Below are 25293 nucleotides of genomic sequence, written 5' to 3'. Positions count from 1 at the left end.
AGGCGGCCTCGATCTCACACCGGACGATCCTGGTAACATCGGCAGTGTTGTTGGGACGAGGAGCGTCGGCACAGGAAGATGTCGCGGGGGTGTTGGGCAGACGGCCAAACTGCTGATCAATACGGCGGCTTTTAGCGAGTTCCAGGCGGCGGCATTCTTTTATAACTGCATCCACCGTCGCCACGTTGTTGCAAATGAGCAAGTTGAAAGCGTCATCGGCAATGCCTTTGAGGATGTGGGAAACCTTGTCTGACTCAGTCATGTGTGCGTCAACTTTGCGGCAGAGAGCCAAGACGTCACCATTGTACGTGACATAGGGCTCTGTTGACATCCGCACACGGCCGGAAAGCGCCTTCTGCGCGGCAGGTTGGTGAGAGTAGGGGTTTCCGAACAAGTCTCGAAGCTTTTGCTTAAGTGAATCCCAACTGGTGAGCTCATCTTCGTGCGTCCGAAACCAAACTCGAGGTGTGCCACCGAGGTAAAAGACAACGTTAGCGAGCATGATAGTAGGGCCCCACCGGTTATTGCTGCTGACGTGTTCCTACAGGCTTATCCAGTCATCGACGTCTTCCCCGTCTTTGCCCCGAGAATACGCCAGGATCACGGGAAGTGGGGAGACTGATGTAGGTCGTCGAAGTGGCAGCGGCTGTCGGAGCCGCGGCGTCGAGTTGTCGCCGCCGGGAGCCACGAAGGAAGGCTCGACGTACCAACCACTGGGAAGCTCCGTGGCGAGGTACAGGGAACGTGCACCTACAGCAGATATGTTACGTAGGAAGACGCACACGAAAAGCTACATACAAGTATATTTACAATAAAATACAATGAAATACACCGCACTTGGCCAAAAGGCAACAGCCTACCCTAGCCTCTAATCGACGTCGTCGTCTTCACACTGCTCGCAAATACTGTTCCGTAGCAATGTTACTATTATTACTATTGAACTATTGATGTTATTATTTCCGTACAGAGTGTACTACGAACGCACGTTACTGAAAAACGACCTCATGCCCCCTGGTTTTTGGCCAAGTGCACTTATAGTGGGGCTTGCGCTAATGCTTTTGAGTGTCATCATCAAGAACAGTGAAGGGGGAATGCAATGCGCCGCTGTCGTGGCCAATCCATTTTAACCTGGCTCATCGCCCTGCTTTGTCCATTCTTCCTCTGGCTCTTCACCCGCTACGTCGCTAAATCCCCCAGGCACCACTCCCGCTTGGTGACACCCATCGGCAGCCTCTTCGACACGCCTGGTTGCGCGATGCCGCTTTACCCGTCTTTCCACCAGACCATTCGCCACACCAACCAGACTGACGTGAGCCTGCACTGGCGCTGCCCGGGTCGCCGTGCGACCGTCGTCTACCGCCGTGGCAGCGCCCTCTATTTGAACGCAACCCGCCTCGCCGAGTACTACGGCACAGGCTCGGCGGCCCACGCGGTGTGCGCGTACCGCGAGGTGCTCAGAAACGAGACCTCGGGCGTACCCCACGATTTGGGCTACAAGCTGGGACCCAGCCGACCCATGGTCTTCGGGAAAGACTTGGTCGAGGAATTCGTAGCCGTGACGTGCGTGGCGGGCATAGAGACGCTCTTCACCGACTACTTCCTTCTTCCACAACTGAAGAACATTAGCGACAGAAGGCTCGCAAGGCGGAGAGAGGGCCTCGTGAACGTGCTCGTTCTAGGCATCGATTCGACGTCACGGATGAACTTCAATCGTCATATGAAACGAACGCGGCGGCTACTCTTGGAGGAGCTGAATGCCTTCGAACTTCTTGGTTACAATAAGGTAGGAATGGTTTGCAGATTCTCGTCGCTTGTGCGTAGTTATGGTTATCAAAAACCTGCCATTGCGAGATATTGTCTTACGCCAACCAGTCGGTGCCATAAAAACAGTGTCAGCTGAGGTTAGTTGTTAGGTGAGGAGGATTGGTTAGTTAAAGGTGAGGCTTATTTTTGTTTGTGGTATCGCCAGTTCCAGGTAGTGATTTTGTCTCGTAATATTTGGCCTCTGACGTGCTCGCAAGAAGCTGTACCATTGATAGGCAACTCAAATGGGTCGGAAGCTAGCAGCGCAGTTAAATGACTATATTGAAGTGTGCGTTACATACTGGGTGTGTGCTGCGCAAGTGTGCTCTATACCTGCTCAATGCCGTGGCTCTTTGACCATCGCAGTTTAGCTGGACAAAGTTGACCTGCCTACTTATACGCGTACTTATGGTCAACCAATGCTCTCAATAGGCGACCGCTTAACAAATTAAGCAAATTAGCTAAACACGTTAATTTTATTAAATAATGTATACCGGCTCGTGGAAGCAGGGTGTTGCTTTGTGGTTGGAAACAGTGTGCAGAAATTGCCGATAATTTGAAAGCTCAAGCATACCAACCAGTATTTTTCGGCTCCCTGAAACAATAAGCTATCGAATTTTTGTAAATTGCATCGGTTAGAGCGCCAAATGCGGTGAACAAGAATATTATCAAAGACATCTTAAAGAGCCTCTCAAGAGGTCTGGCAATTGTGAGCTGGCAAGCGCAGTGCATACAATGCGCGCTGATGGTCGCGTCTTCTAAGCATTACATTCCTGCGTACTGCGGAAAGAGCGAAAATTTCAAACCGAACTCCGTTTGCCCTTCTCCTCGTGGGCGCCGCGCTCCAAGGCGGATAGTCTGCGTACATCGTACAAGTGCACCTACGTACATGGCAGTGCTGTGACGTCGCTCGTAGTGACACGTGACTGAGAATTATTCAAGGCAGCAGTAGGTGTTTGTTTGATCCGTTGCTTCAATATGTAATTTAAAGTTTAGAGATATAATAAAACCTAGAAACAGAATGTCTGCGTGTGTTTGTCTTACTTCGTGCCGTAGCAAGAGATATCTACTTTCGTTTCGTTTGCTTTTTCCCCTGTCGTCCAGTCACGCGCGCACAGAGCGAAACTGTCGTTTTCTGCCTTGTTCCATCGCACGATCATGTTTTTTGATCAGCTCGCGTCTGCTTCAGTGCTCGTGTAGCTTTGGCGTATACCGCTGGTCAGGTGTTGTCGTGCAAATGGCGGAAAATCGCTCACTGCGCGAAACGAGACAAACTAAATAGCTCATTGAGAGACCGTCAGCGGAAATGCACCGCAAAACAAAAACGAGAGAAAAAAAAAGGCCCGTGACGTATTCCTCATGCGATCCTTTGGCTCCGGTAAGGGAAAACGCAGGGAAGGAATTTCGCTTGCTGAGGCTAGACGCGGGCAAGTGCAGAGTGCTTAACGTTGATGGTGACGCTCGCCTCCTGTAATAACGGGTTCGCGGCACTGAAATATTTCTATCTCGGCAATTAATGAATCAATTTGAAAAATTGTTGCGGTAGAACGCTCCCTAGAGAGCTCGTAAGAAATTTCGGCGTATAACCAAAGTTCGCTATATCGCCTGGTGAGGGGGCCTATATGTGATTCCCTTGCGTTGTTTTGCCAAAGTGACATTCCCAAGTTTTTCTGTATTTGAGGCAAATGTGTCAGCGACCAATTTGGTGCGTTTCGACCGATCAAAATTCACTGCACTTCACAATTTTCTGATATCTGCTTTTGTTTCGAAGGAGGAACATTCAACTTGATAGCTCTGTTTCATTTCATTTTGTGACTTTCGGAAATATTTTATTTCAAGGGCGAAAAACAAGGAGACCACTCTCAAGCGCCAGCATTTCGTGCATTTTTCTGTTGGCTGGAAAAGCCAGCTACAAATGTGACTTTTTTGTAGTTGCCAGGCAAACCTATTTCTGTTTTGCAGCACATTCATACAGTGTCTGGTGTTTTTACGTGGAACATATTTTCTTTTTTAACAAGGACCGTAACATTTATTCAAATCAGGCAACTATAGAAGAATGATCTACCCGGGCGGATATGAGTCGGAAAAATTTCACAGCAATGCATACACAAATAAAGAAATTACCTCAAATGTCTTCTTAGCTATGAACTTTACGATAAATAGCTATAATGAAAAGTTAAGGGGAATTCCTGTAAAAGTCTAGTTACGAGTCTCTGCCGTTCAACATGAACATGCAAACCAAAACTGGCGTCAAACTAAACGGTCAATACGCCTGGCTACTCAAGCGACATCGCGAATTGCGGCTCCCCATCCAACCCCTGTGTCACATAAAAGGGTGGCCTAAAGTGAAGCTGTGGCCGCACATCCGTATACTGACGAGCTAATTCCGATTGACAATTTGCCCAACTGGCGTATAGATGTATACTCCATTCAACAGCACGCGCGAGACAGACTTCTCTGCGGCGAAATATGTCAGAGCTTTACTTTGTGCCGCCTTACGACGTCGCAGGGAGGTTTCGACGACACAGACGCGCTTCGCGGCGTCGCGTGCGTGATCAGGCGAATGCGTCGAGTAAGCTCACACCGGCGTTTTCAGGCTACGTGTAAACGCGCACGGCATCGCGTGAACGCGCACGACATTGGTCCACTCCCGACCCACGTCACAGCCGTCATTGAGTTTTCTCAGCCATCCACCACCAGGCACCTACGTGAATTTCTTGGCCTCGCGAACAATTACGGCCGGTTTACTCCTCGCTTCACCAATATACTAAAGCCTGTACACGACCTTCTCTAAGGCTTCGAAACACCGAATACTCCCATGGTCTAGAACGACACCACTGACCGCGCGTTTAGAGGCATCAAAGAAGCCATTGCCGGTGCAACACTCCTCGTCCACCCCAAATAAGATGCCCGTACATATATCATCGTTGATGCATCGGACACTACTGTCGGTGCAGTCTTGCAGCAGTTTGTGGCTAGTGCTTGCATACCCTTGCCTTCTTTTCCTAGAGGCTTGGGCCTTCTGAGTGCCGCTAGAGCACGTTCAGTCGAGAAATACTCGCCATCTATTCAGCTGTGAAGCCCTTTGGACATTTTCTCTAGAGACGCTCGTTCTATGTCCTCAATGACTAAAACCACTTACATCCGCCGTAGCGTCCAGCAGCCTCTCCTACGCTCTCTCACAGCTCGCCTACTTTTCTGAATTCCACAGCGAAATTCTACGTGCTCTCTCTCTCCTTTCCCCACCTTTCATCCCCCCATCCCGCTCCCATGCGTGGGGTAGCAAACGAGTAAGCTAAACTGGTTAACCTCCCTGCCTTTCCTTCTCCACTTTTTCCTTCCTTCCTTCCAGCGAAATTCATTACGTTATTGGAAAGTCGAGCGCCGTTGCAGACGCACTTTCTCGCGCTGGCATCCATGCAATGGACCACGGTCGACTGGTCATCGACTTCACGGCCATGGCTACCGCCCAGAGTGTCGACGCCGAACTGCAGCTGCTTCGCACTAGAGGTATCTCTCTGATGTTTGAAGATATCTTACATCCTCACTGCAGTGCGCCCCTCGTTTGTGATACGTCGACCGGACGTCCTCGTCCTTACGTGCTTCGCCGATCCCACCATCTTTAGTGCTTTCCATTCTTTGGCTCATCCTGGCATCAGCGCAACACAGCGACTCGTAACTTCTCGTTATGTGTGGCCTAGTTTCAACGTAGATGTTCGTCACTGGTCACGCGCGTGCCTCAACTGCCAACAGTCCAAAGTGCATCGCCACACTGCGACTCCTCTTGGCACATTCGCGTCCCCGGATGCCAGCTTCTGCCCTCTGCACGTCGATATTGTTGGCCCCCTTCTTCCCTGCGAGAACTATCGTTACCTGTTAACCTTCATTGACAGGTTCACCAGATGGCCTGAAAGGACGCCACTCCTGGACATAACGGCGGAGTGGATAGCTCGAGCACTCGTTGCACTCTGGATTAACCACTACGGTGTCTTTTCCATCATTGCGACTGACCGTGGTCGCCAGTTCGACTAATCGTGGTTGGCCAATCTATATCGGCTACTATGCGTCGATCACATCACGACTAACTCTTATCACCCGATACCCAATTGGATCATCAATCGTTTTCGCCGCTAACTGAAGGCTTCACTCATGGCTTCGACTTTTGCTTCATCATGGATCGAGGGCCTTCCTTTCCTTGCATCCACACCGCTATTCGCTGTGACTCCTCCACTAGCGCCGCCGAGCTTACGTTTGGCACCACCCTACGAGTCCCTGGAGAATTGTTCGACGACTCGCCCGACGTACCTGCTGAGGTTTCAGACTACGCCTATCGTCTACGCGCGCTATGGGCCCGGTGGTGCCCCGGCAACAACGTCGTTCTTCGCGGCGCGTATACTTCAACCCTTACGTTGAGAACTTCACAGACGTCTTGCTGCGCCACGACGCGTTGCGTCCTCCCTTACGGCCCCCGTTCGACGTACTCAAGCGTGCACTTAACACTTCCAGCTGCTCGTCAACGGTTGGGAAGGTATGGTCTCCGTTGACCGTCTGAAGCCTGCCTACTTGGACTTTGACACGTTAGCCACTCCTGCTGTCACATTCCCTCCCGATCCTGCGAGTCCTACTCGCCGTGTGCGTTTCGCACCCCACAAAAGGCTTTTTTTTCCTAGCCAAACGTATGCTAATACAGGACGAATACAACAGGGTACTTGACAAGGCTAGTGCCGCTTGATAATGGACAATTTCCCGCCAAGAACGGCGTCATCGAAAACCCGGTACGCTGATTGAACAGATGCGGCAAGTCTTATGAAAACGTTTTTCAAATTTATACACCACTTGTTTTTCAGCTATCCTGCTTGCGATGTTTTTAGGGCGTCCAATTTGGCCAAAAATTTGTTTCAGACATAGAATCCAATAATACGACGTTTTCAAGACGTGCTACCTTGTTTAATGCTGTCGTGTTAAAAGTATGTATGCTGTCTGTCGATCAGGCTCTGCCAGTCAAGCCGAAAGTCACTATGGCAGGCCTGTAGAATGTACATTGTTTTCCAGACATAATGAAATATTTTTATTATTATTTACCATCGTTTCGCTTTTTTCACAACGGTTCTGCAGGTGGGCGATAGCTCGTTCGGCAACCAGATACCGCTGTTGACGGGAAAGCCTGCAGACGACGTGAAACGGCACTTCCGCGACACCATTTTCGACAACTTGCCGCTCCTGTGGGACGTCTACTCATCGCAGGGTTACGCCACCCTCTTTCTGGAAGAGATGCCTTGCTACGGTTTGTTCGCCTACCCAAACTACCGCGGTTTCCGCAAGCCGCCCACCGACTATTACCCCGTGCCCGTCGTGCACGCCATGGAAGAGAACGGAGGCATCGAGAACTACTGCGCTGGCTCCCGCCTAAAGACGCAGGTCAGTTTGATTTCGAATCGACGATCTTTCGCCGTGCCGTCGAAGACTTTGCGTTATGCTGCTCGTGATGCCGCCGCCGCCACCACCACTGCTATTGCTACCACTGCTGCTGCTGCTTCTACTGTTGTTGTACAACCCTGCAGATGTGCCGGCGGCCGTTCTTTGTTCTCTCTCCAATGGCTGTCGTCACATATTTGAAGTTTTACTTATCGACTTGTAGCAAAGTGCCATCCGTCATCCTATCGTACGCACGGGAAAACCAAAAATGATGGCTCTACGGATCAGTTAACGCGTAGCTCATGCTTTCATCGTTGCTCCGTGGTGTCCTTCCGCGGCTGTTCGCCGCTGTATGCGAAGCAAGGAGTTCGTGGAAGCGGCGGCCAGAAGCTAGGCTTCATCCTTGCGGCAATAGGCAAGAAAGAATCAAACTTCCCATGCCCAACAGCGGTCAACGCCCAAGGCATTTTTGTTTCATTTAATTCACTCGTGCCTACTACAACGTGTATACCCCCACCTCCTACGCCTCCGTAAAGCAAGAAAAACCACATCACCACGTCAGCTTTGTTTAAATTACCGCTGAAGGGCGACGCTTCCTTCTGTGCGAGAAAGCTGTTTGGGAACGTGAGCGCTAATTTATGCTAATTGAAAGCAACCATTTTTGTTTGATTTTTATGCGAAGGCACCGAGGTATTGTATACAACGTATTGACATATTTTCAAGTGTGTCAGTCATTTTGGGGGCTAACACCCCTGTCACACGCGCCGATTAAAGTGCACTTAGAGCAAATGAACTTCAGCGCCCTGAGTGTTTTTGGCGGCGTGCTGTTAAACGAGAAAGAAAAGTGTTCTTTCGAATTGGTGACGGTGACGATCGGGAGTCACAAGGCAAAGCACATGTTAGCTTAAGAATGATTACACAAAAAGAGTTTGGTATTGTTATAAACACCATTTACGATCAGCTTAAGTGCAAGTGAAGTAATTAATTGCCACATTAATAATAAGATTATTCATCACGAGCCAAGGCAAGGACAAGAAGACTTGACCAGTACCAGTCCAAACGAGGCGTTGGGCCAAACAACTGCTCGGCCATTACTCGGCGTGGGCCGTGAACAGCCTGAGCGTGAGAGTAGCATTTCTGTATTTTTTGGCAAACCTTTTGACCTTGTAATCTTAGGAAATAAAGAAATAATGGTTATAAAAATTACTCCTGACTCTGCTTTGAATATTACTTTACTTACTTTTTACTTATGGCTAACGAGGCTATAGACATGGCTCCTGCGAAACGAGTTCGCCGAACAGACTTGTCGACAAGTGTGCTCTGTGGTGTCACTAAGCGTTCCCGTGTCGCAGCCTGCGAATGACACTATAGTGCCTAAGTGCACTCGCTGAAAGTGCACTTAACATTGCCCCTGCGACAGGGGTACAAAAAACAATTCCGAAAACAGAATGACAGACATCGGAAGGGTCGCAAAAACACAGGGGCCCTATAACTTAAAACTATTCCGATGTGTTTTTATTCCAATCTCCTGACGGCAAATTTGCCTAATCGCCGACGCAAGCATCGGGCGGTCACCCGCAGGGTTGTCTGAACAGACCAATAAAACGCTGTCCTGTTTTATAGGAGGTAACTTTTGTTTGCTTGAAAAACGAATAACATCGCCTACACTGGGCGGCTTGTGTTATCTAATTGGCTCACAAGAGGCGAGGAGCGCGCTCAAGTAGAGAGGGACTCCATAGGGCCGAGCCACTGCGCTGAAAATCGATAGCCGGATAAAGAGGGTGGTGTCGGCGTCTGCGATTGGTCCGCTTTCCCTTACTTAGCTTGCGGTGGCTCGACGACAATCGCGGCGGCATGCAACGGAAGCTTAAGAATGACGCTAAAACGGATCCTCAGCAGAGTTGGCAGAAAGAGGTCGTAAATGCGTCGAAGGGACTCGAAAACGTAACACGGTCACGCAAAAAGTTTTATCACACGCAAATAAACCCATGCTCTCCGGCAGGTGCGAGTAGCCCGTGACTGGGCGATGGGAGGCAGCCATCTTTTATTTCATTCGGAACGGGGTAACCTGTGGCTATTAAGAAGAAAATTCAGTTGTGTTTGGCATATTAATGCATCTTTAACGCTTGCACGTCAATTTGACGCGGTGAGTTTTTGCGGTTCTGTGACGTCACGTGACAGGCAGGTGAAGCGGGTGCAGTCCGAAAACATTTGACCAATCGCCGAGGGCTAAATAACCAGTATGATGATGATGATGATAGCGCCCTATAAGAAGTTTCCCATCGGCGGAGGCTGGTTTCCACCGAGGGCACGCGGAGGAATGTCAGGTTGTGTTACTAAGTTTAATGTTGCAGAAGAATGATCACTTCCGAATCTATTTTTATTACATTTTATTTTAAGTCATAGAAGAAAGAAGCAGATCCAGTTCACAGGTGTGTCCTTGAATATGAATTATTATAAAGATTGTAACACGTTTTCTCTTTATTGAATAGACATCTGCACTGGATCTAGGACGTTTTCTACGAATCGACCGCTCGTGTTGCATCGCGAGTCTCCACACATCGTGTTGTGAGCGGTAATATTACCCACGAGTATGTAGGGTTTGGGAAGCTAAAGAACGAAGCTATAGAAGTTTATTTTTTCGAGAGTATATTTCGGGGTAATATTATGGAGCATATAGTTACCAAAATAGTGAAAAGGATTGCCCGAATAGACACTGTCTCAACGGGCATCAAAGGGCGACATGTTGACAAGCTACGCACCTGTATACAAAGATTGTTACGTCAACAGACGGCGCGACAGCATCATCTTTGTCTTTGCCTAAATTGGTGTTTGGGAGGAGAAGGATTGTGTGCGTAGATTTAGGAGTTGTGTCTTGAACACGCAGCACCATTGGATTAACCTATCTCATACTTTATTGCCGTCATCAACGTTCCGGAGAAGAACTCTAGCCTTCCATTGAAATATTTGAGTATCGATATCAAGGAAGAAGTTTGTGCTGTGTGTCTAAAAGAAGCAGGTTCCGGTAGATTAGCTTACAGGACCCTTTTCGGGCACCCTAATGTGGGGCTTGTATATCTTGCAGAGGTACTTGGGGCTTGTTTTTCTTGCAGTCGTACTTTGGCACTCAGTGTGCCGCCTGACTGGGTGTAACGCGCATTGCATGTTTTGACTCGCTGGATGTCCGTTCTTGTGTTCGTTTTAAAGGCCTTACCTCAAGAGAGGAAGCTTGCAGCCTACCAGCCCGGAGGTCGATGGGCCCTTCTTCAGGGCAGGCGAAACAGCTCTGGCTGCTGTCGCCAAAGGGTGTGGTGACGCAGCCCCGGCAACACATTTTATGGACTGGGCAGACGCTGGAGTCTGCGGCGGCGTTGTCTCCTTACATGCCCCTTGGGCATATCCGGCAGTAGTAAGAAATGAAGCACGCGTCCAGGTTCATTGGCTTTATTTTGATTTGAAAGCAATCAGCAAGATGGAGGAAGGACGACAAAGCCATAAATATTTATCTATATTCGACACCAGACAGCCACCACTTATCTCAACGAAGGGACGCTACGCTACCAAAAGGAATCGAAAAAGGTAGCTGTACATAGCTGCTATAACCAAAATATGGTATATTGAAACTGGCTCATAGCGCTCATCTTGTCATCTGTCTGTCCTTTTTCTTTCCCTCTCAAACTGAGTTGGCCTAAAGCAAGAAAAGAATTGGTCTACTTCCGAAAGCTTATTGTTTGCTGCCTGGAAAACCAGAAGTGAAAAAGGGAAGACAAAAAAATTTTAAGTGAGACAAAGATTCGAGAGGAGGACGGGAATAGCCAACTACCGAATTCCGCCGATATGGTTCAGTCAGCAGTGTGTCTACGTAAAGCCGAGGTCAAAGGCGTTGCCTTCGCCTACGGGGCCTTAAAGTTGTGAACGCTGAGCATTGGCACAACCACCGGGATCCCCTTTTTATATCAGACGGCTAAGCCACGCGCTGTTAAAAGGGCGAGGGGCTCATCCGCATGCGTTGCGGTTGGTGGTGTCGCGACACACCAAACGCCTGCTAACGCAGTCACTCCTGCGAGATTTTAGAGCGGGAAGACGACAGTGTCAAGAAACCTTCGTCACTCCAGAAGCTCTACTGAAACACAGTTGGCCATTCCCTCTCATAGTGTGGCCATCAAAGGAAGCGGCGAAGGCTTGTTCTTTTTTTATTCATCCGAGGAGAATAATAGTGAGAAAAACAGCGATTAATTTGTCTTAACCGAAAGTACTCAAAGTCCTACTTGCTCTACTAGCTCAATTCACCTTATTAGCTTCACTAGCCCTACTGATTCTATAAGTCTTGCTCCACAACCAGTGTTTTCCGCAGGTCTGTACAAAGTAAACAAAATCCTATGTAGTTTAAAGATATGTATCAAAGTAGCTCCGGATTGAATAGGATGAACTGGAAAAGGTGTTTTTAAACGTTCCTTTGAGAAGTTGTTTTCTAAGTGATTCCTACAGACATAATTGTCGGTATTCCAGTTATGTGTAAGACATGCTACCCACTTCCATAGTGCTTGGAATAGCTTAAACTTTGAAATTATTTTGAGAACAACATTTTCTTACGTAGTGACTCTGTTGACTGTTACCTTTGGTAACAGTCAAAAGAGTGTAAAGTGGTAACCTCCTTTTCTAGGATCTTCAAAGTTAGGCTCACGAGTCAGCTGGGCTCATGTCATAAAGGTTTGCACGCTCATAAGTTATCCAAATGTGAACTTATGGGTTTATACCTGTGCGCAGTGCTGTGTTGTGGATTTGATTAAAGTGTTCCTGTTATTCATATTTTTAACAATGTCATATTCAGTGATTTATGCAGAAACGTGTCCAATGAGGGCAAAGGTCTCAGAAAAAGTCATTAGATGCTAAGTAGACGTACCTTTGTCATTAATGTTTTCGATTTCCAGCATTCTTATTTTTCAATTGTATAAAGATACTCATAGTTTACTTTGAGCACCGCGCTTCTACAAGGGTCTTATTTACACGAGTAAGGTGTTCCCTTGTGTAAGGCCCGCACATACGCCTCCCTCGTTGGAATGCGAAAATTTCGAAAAAAGACTTTCACTAAGCATTAAACGCACAAGTACCGGTATGCAGTGATACCATGTGGAATCGGCCCTGTATGGCTGCTAGGTCAAGGTATTATCACAGATACTGCAGTAGCGCCCCTGAGCACTGTTCAACAGACACTAATACGTCCCTTGTACAGTTTGCTGCCAGCCTCTCGCCAGATAATCTAAGGGCTACTACATGTGGCGCCGAACAGCCTAATACTTTGGAGCGCGCTCTGAACGCCCAATGGAGAGAGCTGACCTGGCTTCAATAGAGGAAGGGTAAACCTTGGCCGTATGTAGCCTCAATGTGTTACTTGGTCGTGGCCGAAGGTAGGAATCTACGAGGCCACGAATTTTTCGTCGCAGGTATTCCTCGATTACCTGGCCGACGTGCTGAGTCTGAACGCTCGGCACGGAATCCCTGTGTTCGCGTACGCCTGGCTCTCGGACGTGCCGCACAGCAACGATCACGCCCTGTTGGTGCTGGACGAGCCAGTGTACGGGCTGCTGCGAGACATTCAGCGACGGAGCGCCTTCGATGACACCGCACTGGTCCTACTCAGCGACCACGGTGCACGGTTTGGTAGCAATCGTGCAACCGTCATTGGCCGACATGAGGACAAAACTCCATTCGGATATGTTGTTTTGCCACAACACTTGCTGCGGCGCCATCCCGGAGTCGCCGTTAGTCTAGAGGTGCGTAGTTAAAATTAAAGTGCTTTGTCGGCATACTTGTAGAAAATTAGAGTGCTTGCTACGACAGTGAACTAGGTTCGCATTCGATGTGGGGGCCCGTTCCTTCTCGAATTCACAGAACGCGTACCTCAGCTCAATGTTTGGCTGCTCACCACAGCAATTTTTTTTTGAAGGGCGGATAGTGAATCACTTCAACGCTACTTTTCTAGTAACCAACACGGCAGACGAAGGCCTCGGTGCTGCAGTCGCTAGCACTGGCTACTGCTGCTGGGGTGCCGCAGTAGGCTTCGAGCGACCCACAGAAGTTGTAGCAGGCGTTTGGCGAGAAATCCGCCGCATCTCATTGGTGCTGCCACGGTAAAGGCGAGAGCGCCGCGGAGCGCTGTAAGTCGGAGGGCGGTGTGGTCAGTGCACCACATGAATGCGTTCCGCGCGCTCAATCTCGACCAACGGAAGGTAAAGCGCGCATCCAGCGCGCTCTAGAGTGCGTAAAGCTGCCAGGTCATTGCATCGTGACAGAATACGAATCTGCTAACCAACATCAGCACATGGTACTCGTCCACTCGCGTGAAGGCCAGTGAACCACAAATAACCCCATTTCAACTCAAGAGTATTTTATACTTTAAACCAATTTGCACGCCGTGTACAACAGTACGACTAATAAAAAAATTGTAATATCAAATTGCCCCAGAACATATTTTAAGCATCAAAATTTTACATCATAAATGCAAGGTATAATAACGAAGATGCTTATTACACAAAATTACATAATCAATACAATACACAACTCAGCGCACAATACTACTACTAAATTGTTCCTATTACGAAACACTCCAGGAGACATCGCCAGGGTGATTCAATTGAACAGTCAACACCACACCATGGATAAGTCAGATCGCTTAATGATAGCTCCGTCTTCTTTCAGAGCAACTCTCTTTGACCACTATCTATCGTGTGTACTGAATATTGTCAGGATACACCGCCACTTATAATTTTCCGCTCAACAGCGGTGCCAGCTAATGTCATGAGCTCTAAAGCGAATATTATGCGATTAGCACTCTTACCCTCGTGTTCAGAAACACATCTTAACTTGAAGCTCATACTTGACTTGATATAAATGACGCCTGGTGCGAACGCGCCCAACACACTCAATGCGTTTCTTTTGGTGCGTTGACGACAGGCATCACTTAGAGCAAGTCAAGCATGGGCTTCAAGTTAAGATGCATTTCTGAATACGAGGGTTAAAACTTGCTTCAGGCGTTTTGAGCCCATCCACCCATCTGTCTATCCATCCAGCGTCGGCGTCCCGCGCCCAGCGTCGGACGTTGCTCCAGCAAAGAAAGAAAAAATCGAAGCGAATTCAGAACCACGCATATCCAACCACTCTTCTACAACCAAAGTTGCTCACCCCTTGTCTATCATTCCTTACGCAAAGTTATTCCTCGGAATTTTGAGAACGCAGCCGACATAGAAATGTAATAATAATAAAAAAAAACATAGACAGCGCATATCCTTTATATTAGCTCTTCTTTGACTTAAATAATCAAAGTGCGAAACAAGAGCAGAAGATGGACCCACCCAAGAGGCCACGTTTTAGCAGCAAGCTTTTCCTCGTGCACAGCGTTTACCGCCAGCGTTTCCCGGTAAACATTGCGGTTACATACGCTGCGGTTGCTGGGAAGCACGAAAAACAGTAAGGGGTCTTTGAATGCTATCGCTTTCCGCTCTTAAAGGCGAAGCTTAAGCGTCCTCCAACTTTTTTGACCATTAGGTATGTGCTCTCGGTCGGGATGCCATCATGGACACTGCATCCTCATTTAGGCTGTCATCCGACTCTCGTCATTCCGTCGTCGTCACGCCTTCGCAGTTTACAGTCGTCATTCATTAGTTGTCATGTCCTTGTAGTGAGGCCGTGTGGCCATTTCATTGTCTCCACACTAGCTTCGTCTTTCTACTTTTGTCATAACATCATCGTCACGATATCGTCACGCAGTCGCCGTCATACCATTCTCTTCATGCCGTCGTCGCTACACTGTTGTTTTACCATCGTCATCAATTCGGAAACGTCAACCCGTAGTCGTCATTTCTTATTTGTCATTATATTGCAGTTAGGCTGGCGTCATTCAATCATAATATTTGGCAGTCCTTGTCAAGCTAAGGTCGTCACTGCGTTGCCGTCAAGCACTCACTTTCAAACGTCCCTGTTGCACCGCAAACTCCCTGCCGTCGTGGTGTTTGCTATCGATGCCACTCTAGCTTCGTCATCTGTCGCTTATACCGTCGTCCTCGCGGCTTCAACGTTGTCTGAGTGGCCCATGATATATAATATTAGGGGCCACTATGTATGTGCTTGTGCTCATGATGGCGTCGTGATCATTATGTCATGTGACTCTCGTCATGCCGTCATTGTCCCGCCTTTTACTCTGACACAGTGACTAATTTTCTAATGATTTGGGCTTCTAGGTACGCAGTGTCGTTATGCCGTTGCGGTCATTGCATTGTCATCATACAAGCTTTGTCATCCTAATTTCATGTTGCCGTCGTCTTCTCGCCATTGACGTCACAGTCTTCATTTTATTAGTGTTTTATTAGTTTTCACACCGCCGTCGGCGAGACCATCGTGGTTGTAACATTGTCATCACTGCAGCTTCGTCGTTTGACTCTCGCCATGCCATCGTCGTCACACCAGTCATCATACAATCTTCGCAATACACTCGTAATCATGCCATCATCAAAATAGACTTAATGTCATCCTATTGTCGTTACACCGTTGTCATACTATCCCCGTCGGTGCCTCGTCATCATAAAGTTGTCATGCATTCGTTGTCATATCTCTGTCGTGAAACCACTATAGTGGTCCGGTCATCGTAATTCTAACTTCATCATCTGCCTCTCCATGCCAGGGGCGTTACGCCATCGTAGTCAAAGAGCCATCGTCATACCACTGTCGTCATGCCATCGTTGCGTTACTTAAACAGCGCCAGCTTACTGTTGTTATGCCGCGGTCGTCATACTACCTTCGTCGCTCCATCGATGTCATTCGATCTTCTTCCTTGTGTTGCAACGACGCGACCGTTATTTACTCGTTATTATGACCCCATGGTTATAAAATCGGCATGATTTCCTCGTCGTCAAACAGTCGCTGTCATGCAAACATTCTCATACCCTCGTCTTCCTGCCGTAGTGGTCATGTCATCGACGGCAGTTCAGCTTCGTCATCTGGTTGTCGCCATAGAGTTGTCCTTACGCCATTGTTGCCATACAATCTTCGTCATACAGTCGTCGTCACGCCACCTTCAAAATACACTCATCTTCATCCTTTTGTCCTCACACCGTCTTAATGCTTTTATCTCCATTGCCTCATCATGGTGAGGTCGTCGTCATGCATTGGTGCCCATATTGTCATCGTGATATAGCCATGGTCGTAATTCGAACTTTGTCATTCGGCTCTTCAGCCAACTTTCTCCGTGCCATCGTCCTCACAAAGTCATAGTCATGGCATTCTCGCGAAGCCGTCATCGTGACGCAGTCATTTCATCATCGCCATCACTTAAGAAACATCATCTTATTGCTATTATATCATCGTAGTTATACCACCTTCGTCATTAAAAAAATGGCATTCCGTCTTCGCGATTCTATCATGCTCATGCTATTGTCATTCACTCCCCATTATGCCGCCGTTGTCATAACATTGCCGTCAAAGCATCGTCGTCGAGCATTCACTTCCATATATCCGTTCTCATGCCTGCATCCTCCTGCCGTCGTGGTCGCTCCATCACCGTCAGTCCACATTCGTCATCTTGTTGTCGCCATAAATTGTCGTTACGAGATTGTTGTCATATGTTCCTCTTCACTATACTGACCTCATGATAGCATCTTTATACCATGGTAATCCTGTCAGAATCGTAGTCTCATTATCATCGCGCCACTGTCGCCATGCGACTGTCGTTCAACCCACGTGTTCATCCATCGTGTTGTAATCTTCGTCCATGCGTCCTTATACAGTTGCCGTCATGCCGTCATGCATATGGCTGATTTTGGCCAGGGGGTGCCACAGAAAAGTTGGTAAACACCTGATACAATGTATGTCGGATGTATCCGAAGCAACGGAAGTGTCAGAACTACCACTATAGATTTTAAACGTGACTTCTGCAATAGAATGCGTCCCTACATTGGCTGAATGCTAATTGCAATAACATTGACAGCCAACCCGTGAGATTCGTGCTGCGTTAGTGTTTTGGATTTTATTGCGCTAGTGCTGCTTTATTACGTTAATTAGAACCACAAACTAACGTATCTGTTTTTGTGCAACCACCAACTTCTTTACAATGTACTCATTTTACTAACTTCAGTGGCTTCCCTCAGTAACTGCAATGTATATAGTATGCCCCAGCTAACTTTAGTCATGCTGTCCAACGAAAAAGATTATTAAAGAAGTAACAGCATCGCGCAGTGCACGCAACGCAAACACAGCGTAAGCTGCAGGAGCGACTGAATTTGATACTTTTGTAAATTACCTGAAAACGGTAACTTGTAGATGGCCGCACGCACTCGACGGTCTTGGCGGCGAGACTGCCGGTCTGCATTTTCGGGGGCATCCACAAGAGGGCCTTCGCGGTGTAGTTCTCTTTGCATCGTGCTGACAAGAATAAACTGAACTGTCCGCCCGGCGTCAACGGCGAGCACCGGCTTTTTCTGCTCTCTGGATAGCGGTCTGCATAGCGGGACGTTGCATCGTAGCATTCGTGCACGTAGCTCTGCGATTCGCTTCAGAAGCAGCGGTTCGTACATTGCGAGGAGGAGCAATAGCATGTACCGAAGAGCAAACACAGGTGCCAAGGCTACTCGGTGCAGATGTTACATCTTTTTACACTGGACACGATGCGGTGCAACTGCTACAAGTCGTGACACCTGGCGGAATACAACGCAACTGCAATGCAAAGTTTGCACGTATCGACGCTAAGCGGCACGCATCTCACATCGCGTGACAAGTGGTGCGACACGATGTAACTGCTACATGGCATGCCACCTGGCCCAATAATATGCAGGCGCAAACCAAAGTGTGCACGTATGGATACGTGGCACGCATCTCATATCGCGTGACTTTTCGGGCCCAACTTGTATAGCGCATATCTCTCTGCAGCAGCGAGCAAGCGCTTTCGTTGTGCAGCGGTAGAGTAGCTGACTCCCGCGCAGAGAGCCCGGGTTCGATCTTGGCCCGAACTGGGTTTTTGTTATTCCTGGTGATATCTGCGATGGACGCCAGTGACGGACGATACTATCCCCAACCGAAATGGCTATTGTATTGAGCTGATTACAGCTTGCGCTGTAAAATATGGTGCAAGGTACAATTTTATAACCCACGGTGTTCGGTTGTCAAGACGCACATGACCGAACAAAGCAGGTCTTATTTTCGAAGCTTGTACCTTGCTTTTATTTTTATTTTTCTCTCAACAGAAAAAAAATTAAATTATGGGGTTTTACGTGCCAAAACCACTTTCTGATTATGAGGCACGCCGTAGTGGAGGACTCCGGAAATTTCGACCACCTGGGGTTCTTTTAACGTGCACCTAAATCTAAGTAGGCGGGTGTTTTCGCATTTCGCCCCCATCGAAATGCGGCAGCCGTGGCCGGGATTCGATCCCGCGACCTCGTGCTCAGCAGCCCAATTTCTCTCAACAGATTGCCTAACGTTAGTATATACACTTTTGATATATATTGATACGTAACAAAGTTCTTGCTCGCGCACAGGTGAATCAGCGACGCTTGGTGACTGCATACGACATGCACGCCACTCTCGTGGCCCTCTCCCGCTACCCCGACGCAAGCTTTAATGCATCCCTCGCCACAGAGAGGGGCCTTAGCCTGCTGGGACGCCTGCCTCCGGACAGGAACTGCGACGAAGCCTATGTGCCTGCAGAGTTCTGCGAATGTGTCGCAGCCGGCAGCGACTTGGACGAGACGTCAATCCTGGTGCAGTCTTTCGCCAGTTTTGTTGTGGACTACCTCAACAGTCTAAACGAAGCCAACTTCCCTGCTATGTGCATCAGGTGAGACCAAAAAAAGGCTGCTTTCTTGTGAACCACAAGAACTCTGGATCGACGGCTACGCGTGATGCACATGCCAGCTTCCTTTAATTGCATGGTTATTTATTTTTAATCTTCGAGGGCACCCGCCACGCATCACGAGATTCCTCGCACCTGATGCCTGATTGATTAATACGCTATTTTGGTTGTCAAGATGCTTTGCGAGTGGTGGGCGAACGAGCAACTAGCTAAGACATTGTGATATGGCATCAGCTGGCTTTCACCTGGCACAGAGCCACATGTTTTTCAAAATAGAAATCATGTACCATAATATCGAACTAAACTTGGCTGATCCAAGTTTCAGTGTAAACAAAGGTAGTCACTTCTGGTTTGACCTTAATACTACTGCACAATATTACTCCTTACAAAGGTTCTCATGTTGCTGTAACGCTGATCACCTGCAGGAGCTGCAATGTTACAGCACCCATAGGCCTAACAGCATTACACTGTAAGGCTAACTAGTAAGTACTCCCCGAAGCATAACTCCGCATGTCTAGCGGGAGGCCATCCTTCATAGCTTCATCCTAATATTCATCAACATTCTACAAGCTTTAAGCATCTGCACATGCTTGATGCACCAAGGCAGCATAAAAATACGAAACAACTTCCGACCCGATTATGTCTTTAAAATAAACACTGGCAAGTTCCATATCATGTTTAGAACAAAAGAAATTGTTCAGGAAATAATAAACCTTTTTCATAAATGCAAAAAATACCAGTACTACGACTTCCATGTGGGCATATTGTAGACGAAAAACACCAAGTGCGACAGTTCGAGCTTGGAAAAGTTGGTAACAGCTAATTTTGTTGCTGCTTACATCGAACGGATGTCAAGGAAATAACCGACAGAGAAAAAGTGAAAAAGCGCGGAGTTGCTTTGCTCTCTGTGTGACCGTTACTTCCTCAGTATATGTGCGCTGTGAATCGCAAGTTGTTTAAAAATGTTCCCGAATCTTTCCTCGGGGCTCAAGTTTACACTTCAACTGCTCAATGACAACTGTATTCTGTTTCAAGATCTTAAGATCTTCATTTAGTCAGACTACCATGCAGCGTGAGATATAAACCAAGTTCCAAGAAAAGTGCTTTGCCTTTCGATAGCGCACATTCGAAATTGATAAAGAGGGGCATTGCCAACTCATGCCTTCATGGTTGCTTGCAAAAGTCACGTGTTCGCCAAATCGAGCATCGAGTGTCTTGCCAAATAGACAGATTGAAACACGCAGGATTTCCAGCGTCTGTTATTTCGTCTCTCTGTGAGAAATTCCTTAAAAATTTAAACGGGGAAGGAAGTGCCCAAACAAAGATTGTGACAAAAGAGCTGTACATGTAATTCCATACCCCCATAAGGTTTGACATTAATTTAAGAAGGTCGCAAACCAACACAATGTCAATAAAGTTTTTTCAGCGCCTTGTAAATTGTCAACAGTATGCAACCTTCAAAAGAAAAAGGACCAGAAACGCATGCTATGTCTTACTAATCACTGGATCGATTACACCGAATGTACTTCATATGATGCGTATTAGAAACGCCCATAGATTGTGGACGCGTTTATAAAGGACTAAGTGGCTAGTGCTTCAATGACAGGGCTAGACAGCACAATAATGACGTTATAAATGAACGTGGTAGTCACTTGGCTGAACGCTCCAAAAAGTACGCATACACACGCATGTTTGCCAGCACAACTGCCTTAAGGAAAGAAAACGCAATAACAGAACGCGAAATACTTGATGCGTATTTTATCAGGAAAGCCGGTGACAAGTGTGTCAGCTGTCCATCTTTGCTTTTGTAGGAAAAAGAAGTGACGGTCCTTTCGAGGTATCTAGACCCATGAACTGATTGACCATACAATCATTTGTATGATCTGATTCACTCATACAATCTTTTGTGTGTATGATCATGAGTGAACGATGTAACTGATGAGCAGAGCATAAATAGACGATCGTTTGAAATAAACGCCTGTTGGAAGTAGCGCCAGTCCTGTCGTGTTCCTTTCGTCTTCGTCTAGCACGTACTTATGAAGTGTCGAGGTGAATCAATTTTCTCAAACCGAGGTGTTGCAGTAACTTTGGCTGCTTCAATTATTGCGCCAATTCTTATCAAACAATCACCGCCGCTAGAATACTTATTAGCAGAAAGCAAGTAAATGATAAATCTCTTCGCAACATCAATACGTTCTCCGGCAATTTTTATGAAAATGTAGGCTAAATGCGCACAGCGACATAAACAACGAACATTCGAAAGACACATTATTAATTTTTGTAGCTTTACTAATCATCTTGTGATTTGTACTAGAAGGCTCACCTCACGAATGAAAAACGACAAGAATGCGGCAAAGCGCCGGACTTACTTTTCGGTGCGTACTCGGCAAAGGCTCCTTCGTGTCACAGGTGCGGTGTCATCAACTGCACCAACGCTTCATTCAGCGTGAACACTGGGCCTATTCAGTTATCCGTCCCTGACGGTCGCGGACTGTATGAGACGCTGCATGTGCAAAGCTCATTGGCTGGAAGCAACGCCTCCGATAGTGTGGGACTCTCAGAAATGGATAATCAAAAAGGCGTATGATCGAATTCTGGATGAACTACATCACGTGATAGCCCAAATTTTAACAAATTCTCCCGTGCACTGTCATCCTGTGCGATAGCAGCGATGGTACCAGGGACTTCTCATGAGCCGGAAAGAAAGGGTGAATGGGCGAGAACTACGATGATCAACATCAGCTCACCACCTGAATCAACATCATCATCATAATCATCAGTAGCAGCAGACTCTTTTATGCCCACTGCAGGACGAAGGCCTCTCACTGTCATCTGCAATCGCCACGGACCTGCGCCAAACGATTGTAACTAGCGCCTGCGAATTTCTTAATTTCACGAAACATACGGCGAGCCAACAGCGTTACACGGGCGCAAGGGTCTAGTGATCGTTATTACACACTAAAAGCAGCACATTTTGTCTCGGCACAGCATTCCCACGGTTAAACTACCACATGGCTCGGCCGCGGAATGCAGCGCGTACGCAGTGACAGCTGAAGATAGGAATATAATATCTGTAACTTTCCAGATCATGCGATTGCAAGAGGCCGTGGAAGTTCCTGATAGACGTCGTGGCTACTATGTTGCTTGCATCATCTCTTGTAATATACGTCGCATTGATGGTGACGGCGTAGTATTTCGATGTTATGCGAGTTATACAGCGTGTTTTAGCAACGTTATTTTGCGAGCACACCATTTTGTGAAGCGGCCATGTCAACCTGTTAAAACCGGAAAATCGGTTTCATATTTGCAGCATATCGTCGTTTCGTTTGTGATTGTTCCAATATGTTCCTGTTTCTGCAGCGTGATGTACGACACATTTTGAGTAGAGTGGTGTCATCAACATACTTTGTTTCGGATTGTTTTTGAGTGTTGTTCTGCGGGTGCGTAGTATTTATGAGCAGTGCTTTCCATGCATCGGGCGCTGCTGGCACGGTGGCTTGGTTTCTTGTTTTGTTATGCACGTGTTGGTACTCGATGTAAGAACGTCAATAAGGTCTGTCACCCACGTTTTCAGTATGCTGCTTGCGTTCTGTGTGTGTGTTTGCGCGCGAGCATGATAGCGTGTGATGCGAGTCGTTAGTGAGTCAGGACATTGCAAAAGTGTAAATGTTAATAAAGAAAACAGACCACAAGAGCGTTTTGTGTGTTTGTATATGTGTGTGCATATACGTTTAGATGCAGCTTTGGTAAAGGCCTTAATATCCGCTATTGGTCACGCACTTCCTATGCAACATAAAAAATGGCCCCGTACATACTTTTCTATAGGTGTTAGTCTAGATAGCCAAAGAAAAGCTCTTCCCCATACCTGATCACTTAAATGATATGATTCCATGCAGTACGGCTGCCACAAAGGTCCAGTTTGAACCAGTTTTTGTGCCAAACAGGAGCCCTTGTTTGGTGTCATTGTGTCCAGTATTAGCCAGTTTATTTGCCAAACATGGCCCCTCTTTCAATAAGTTAGGTGCAAAAATTTAAATTTTATTGTGAGTAATTAGAAAAAAAATGAATATCTTGAGCGTTATCCTCAGTTCTTTACGTATATAAATTTGCTGACCTGCAAGGACCCGTTGGAGAGGGGAGGTGGCGATATTTGGCAAAGATAAACCGGGAGGCTAGGCCCTGTACTATGTCTAGTTTTCGGCGATATCTTACGGTGTATGGATCCCACGCAGTGCTGCAGTATCTAACATACATGTATCTTAGATACTATCTCAGAATCACTTTGAGCATCTTCTATTTGTATCATGGATAGGTTGTATTATGGATAACCCGAGGTTAGGTCACCTTAGGTTAGGTTAGGTGCGCTGTCATCAACTACACCAACGCTTCTTTTAACGTGAACACTGGGCAAATTCGATTATCTGTCCCTGACGGTCGCGGACTGTACGAGACGCTGCATGCGCAAAGCTCATTGGCTGGAAGGACCACCTCGGATCTAAGCTAACCTAACCTTACCTCGGTAACAGTGCTGGGCAGTATCGAAGATACATGTATCGAAGATACTTTTTTACATACTCATTGGGTATCTTGTATTTGTATCATGATACGTCTGGCGACACGCGTATCAGTACTTGAATTTCCGATGTAGTGTTACGTAGGAAGACTCAGACGAAAAGCTATATACATGTATATTCACAATGAAATACGCCGCACTTGGTGAAGATGCAACAGCCCGCGCAAGCCTCTAATCGTTGTCGTCGTCTTCACACTGCTCGCCTCTTCGTCATCGCAAATACAGTTCCGTAGCACTACCCACCGGCGGCAAAAGCGCCGTCCCGGAGCGACAGAAGGCGGGACTCGGAGGCACTGTAGTAGGCCTTGAGCCTACTGACGTGCACGACATCACTTGATGCCAGAGTAGAGGATGAGGTTGAATTCACAGGAGCAATTTCGTACGTCAAAGGCATTACCTGGCGCAGCACGCGGTAGGGCCCTGTGTATCGCGAAAGGAACTTCTCTGAAAGTCCGGCGTGACGAGAGGGCGGCCACAGGAGCACGAGCGCACCAGGCGAAAACTGCACGTCACGGTGGTGGGCGTTGTACTGACGCTGCTGAGTGGTTTGCGAGGCCGTCAATCGAGCACGGGCAAGCTGGCATGCATGGTCGGCGAGGGCGATGGCGTCGCGCGCATACTCGCTTATTGAGATCGCTGCAGGAGGAAGTGCCGTGTCTAGGGGCAAGGTCTGTTCTCGACCGCATAGTCGATAAAATGGAGAAAATCCGGCGGTGTCGGGCCGGAAAGATTTATACGCAAATGTGACGTAAGGAAGGGCAATGTCCTAGTCGTGGTGGCCCTTGGAAACGAACTTGGACAGCATATCCGTAAGAGTACGGTTTAACCGCTCTGTCACGCCATTGGTTTGAAAATGGTATGAGGTAGTCAGCTTGTATTGAATGGAGCAGGAACGCACAATGTCGGCGATAACTTTCGAGAGGAAGTTATGACCACGGTCAGTAAGCAGCTGTCGCGGGGCGCCATGAAGCAAGGTAATGTCACGCAAAAGAAAGTTCGCGACGTCAGTCAGCAAAGCGCGTGACGGTCTGTGACAACGGAAAAGGGTCGGCCATATAAGTATGAGCGGAACTTCGCAACCGCCCAAACAAGGGCCAGGCGCTCACGCTAAGTGATGGTATAGTTGCGCTCCGTGGGAGAGAGGAGCCTGCCGGCGTAAGCGATAACACGGTCGTGGCCGTGCTGGCGTTGTGCCAGTACTGCGCCAATTCCGTGACCGCTGGCATGAGTATGGACTTCGGTAGGCGCAGAAGGATCGAAATGGGCCAGAACGGGAGGTGTTGTGAGAAGGTCTATTAGATGCGAGAATGCAGAGGCCTCGTTATCGCCCACTGGAAAGGGGTGTCTTATTAAAAAAAAGCTCGTTTAGTGGTCGTGTTATGTCCGCGAAATATTTCATGAAACGGCGGAAGTACGAACAAAGGCCGATGAAGCTGCGCACGTCCTTGACACATTTCGGAACAGGGAAGTGCGTAACAGCATGGATATTGCCTGGGTCCGGTTACACTCCGTTCGCGTCAACGAGATGTCCAAGGAGGGTAATCTGGCGACAGCCGAATTGACACTTGCATGCGTTGAGTTGCCGGGTGGCTCAACTAAAAACGTCCAGGACTGCTGAGAGGGGCTCGAGGTGCGTAGCGTACGTTGCGGAGAATACTATAAC

General features: G+C 47.7%; 1 protein-coding gene across 1 annotated transcript in view; it reads left to right on the top strand.

Moving 5' to 3' along the window:
• The first annotated feature begins 500 nt into the window (after window positions 1–500).
• Window positions 501–25293, top strand: part of LOC142591515 (uncharacterized) — a 35176-nt gene continuing 10383 nt past the window's right edge. The window contains exons 1-5 of the mRNA XM_075703838.1: window positions 501–733; window positions 1198–1783; window positions 6919–7221; window positions 12663–12992; window positions 18744–19042. Of these exons, the coding sequence (XP_075559953.1) occupies window positions 501–733; window positions 1198–1783; window positions 6919–7221; window positions 12663–12992; window positions 18744–19042 (1751 nt within the window). The remainder of the gene's footprint in view (window positions 734–1197; window positions 1784–6918; window positions 7222–12662; window positions 12993–18743; window positions 19043–25293) is intronic.

This window comes from Dermacentor variabilis, chromosome 8 (genome assembly GCF_050947875.1).
Source record: "Dermacentor variabilis isolate Ectoservices chromosome 8, ASM5094787v1, whole genome shotgun sequence".
Lineage (NCBI taxonomy): Eukaryota > Metazoa > Arthropoda > Arachnida > Ixodida > Ixodidae > Dermacentor > Dermacentor variabilis.
The sequence above is the reverse complement of the archived record's forward strand: the minus strand, read 5'-3'. Positions and strand labels throughout refer to the sequence as shown.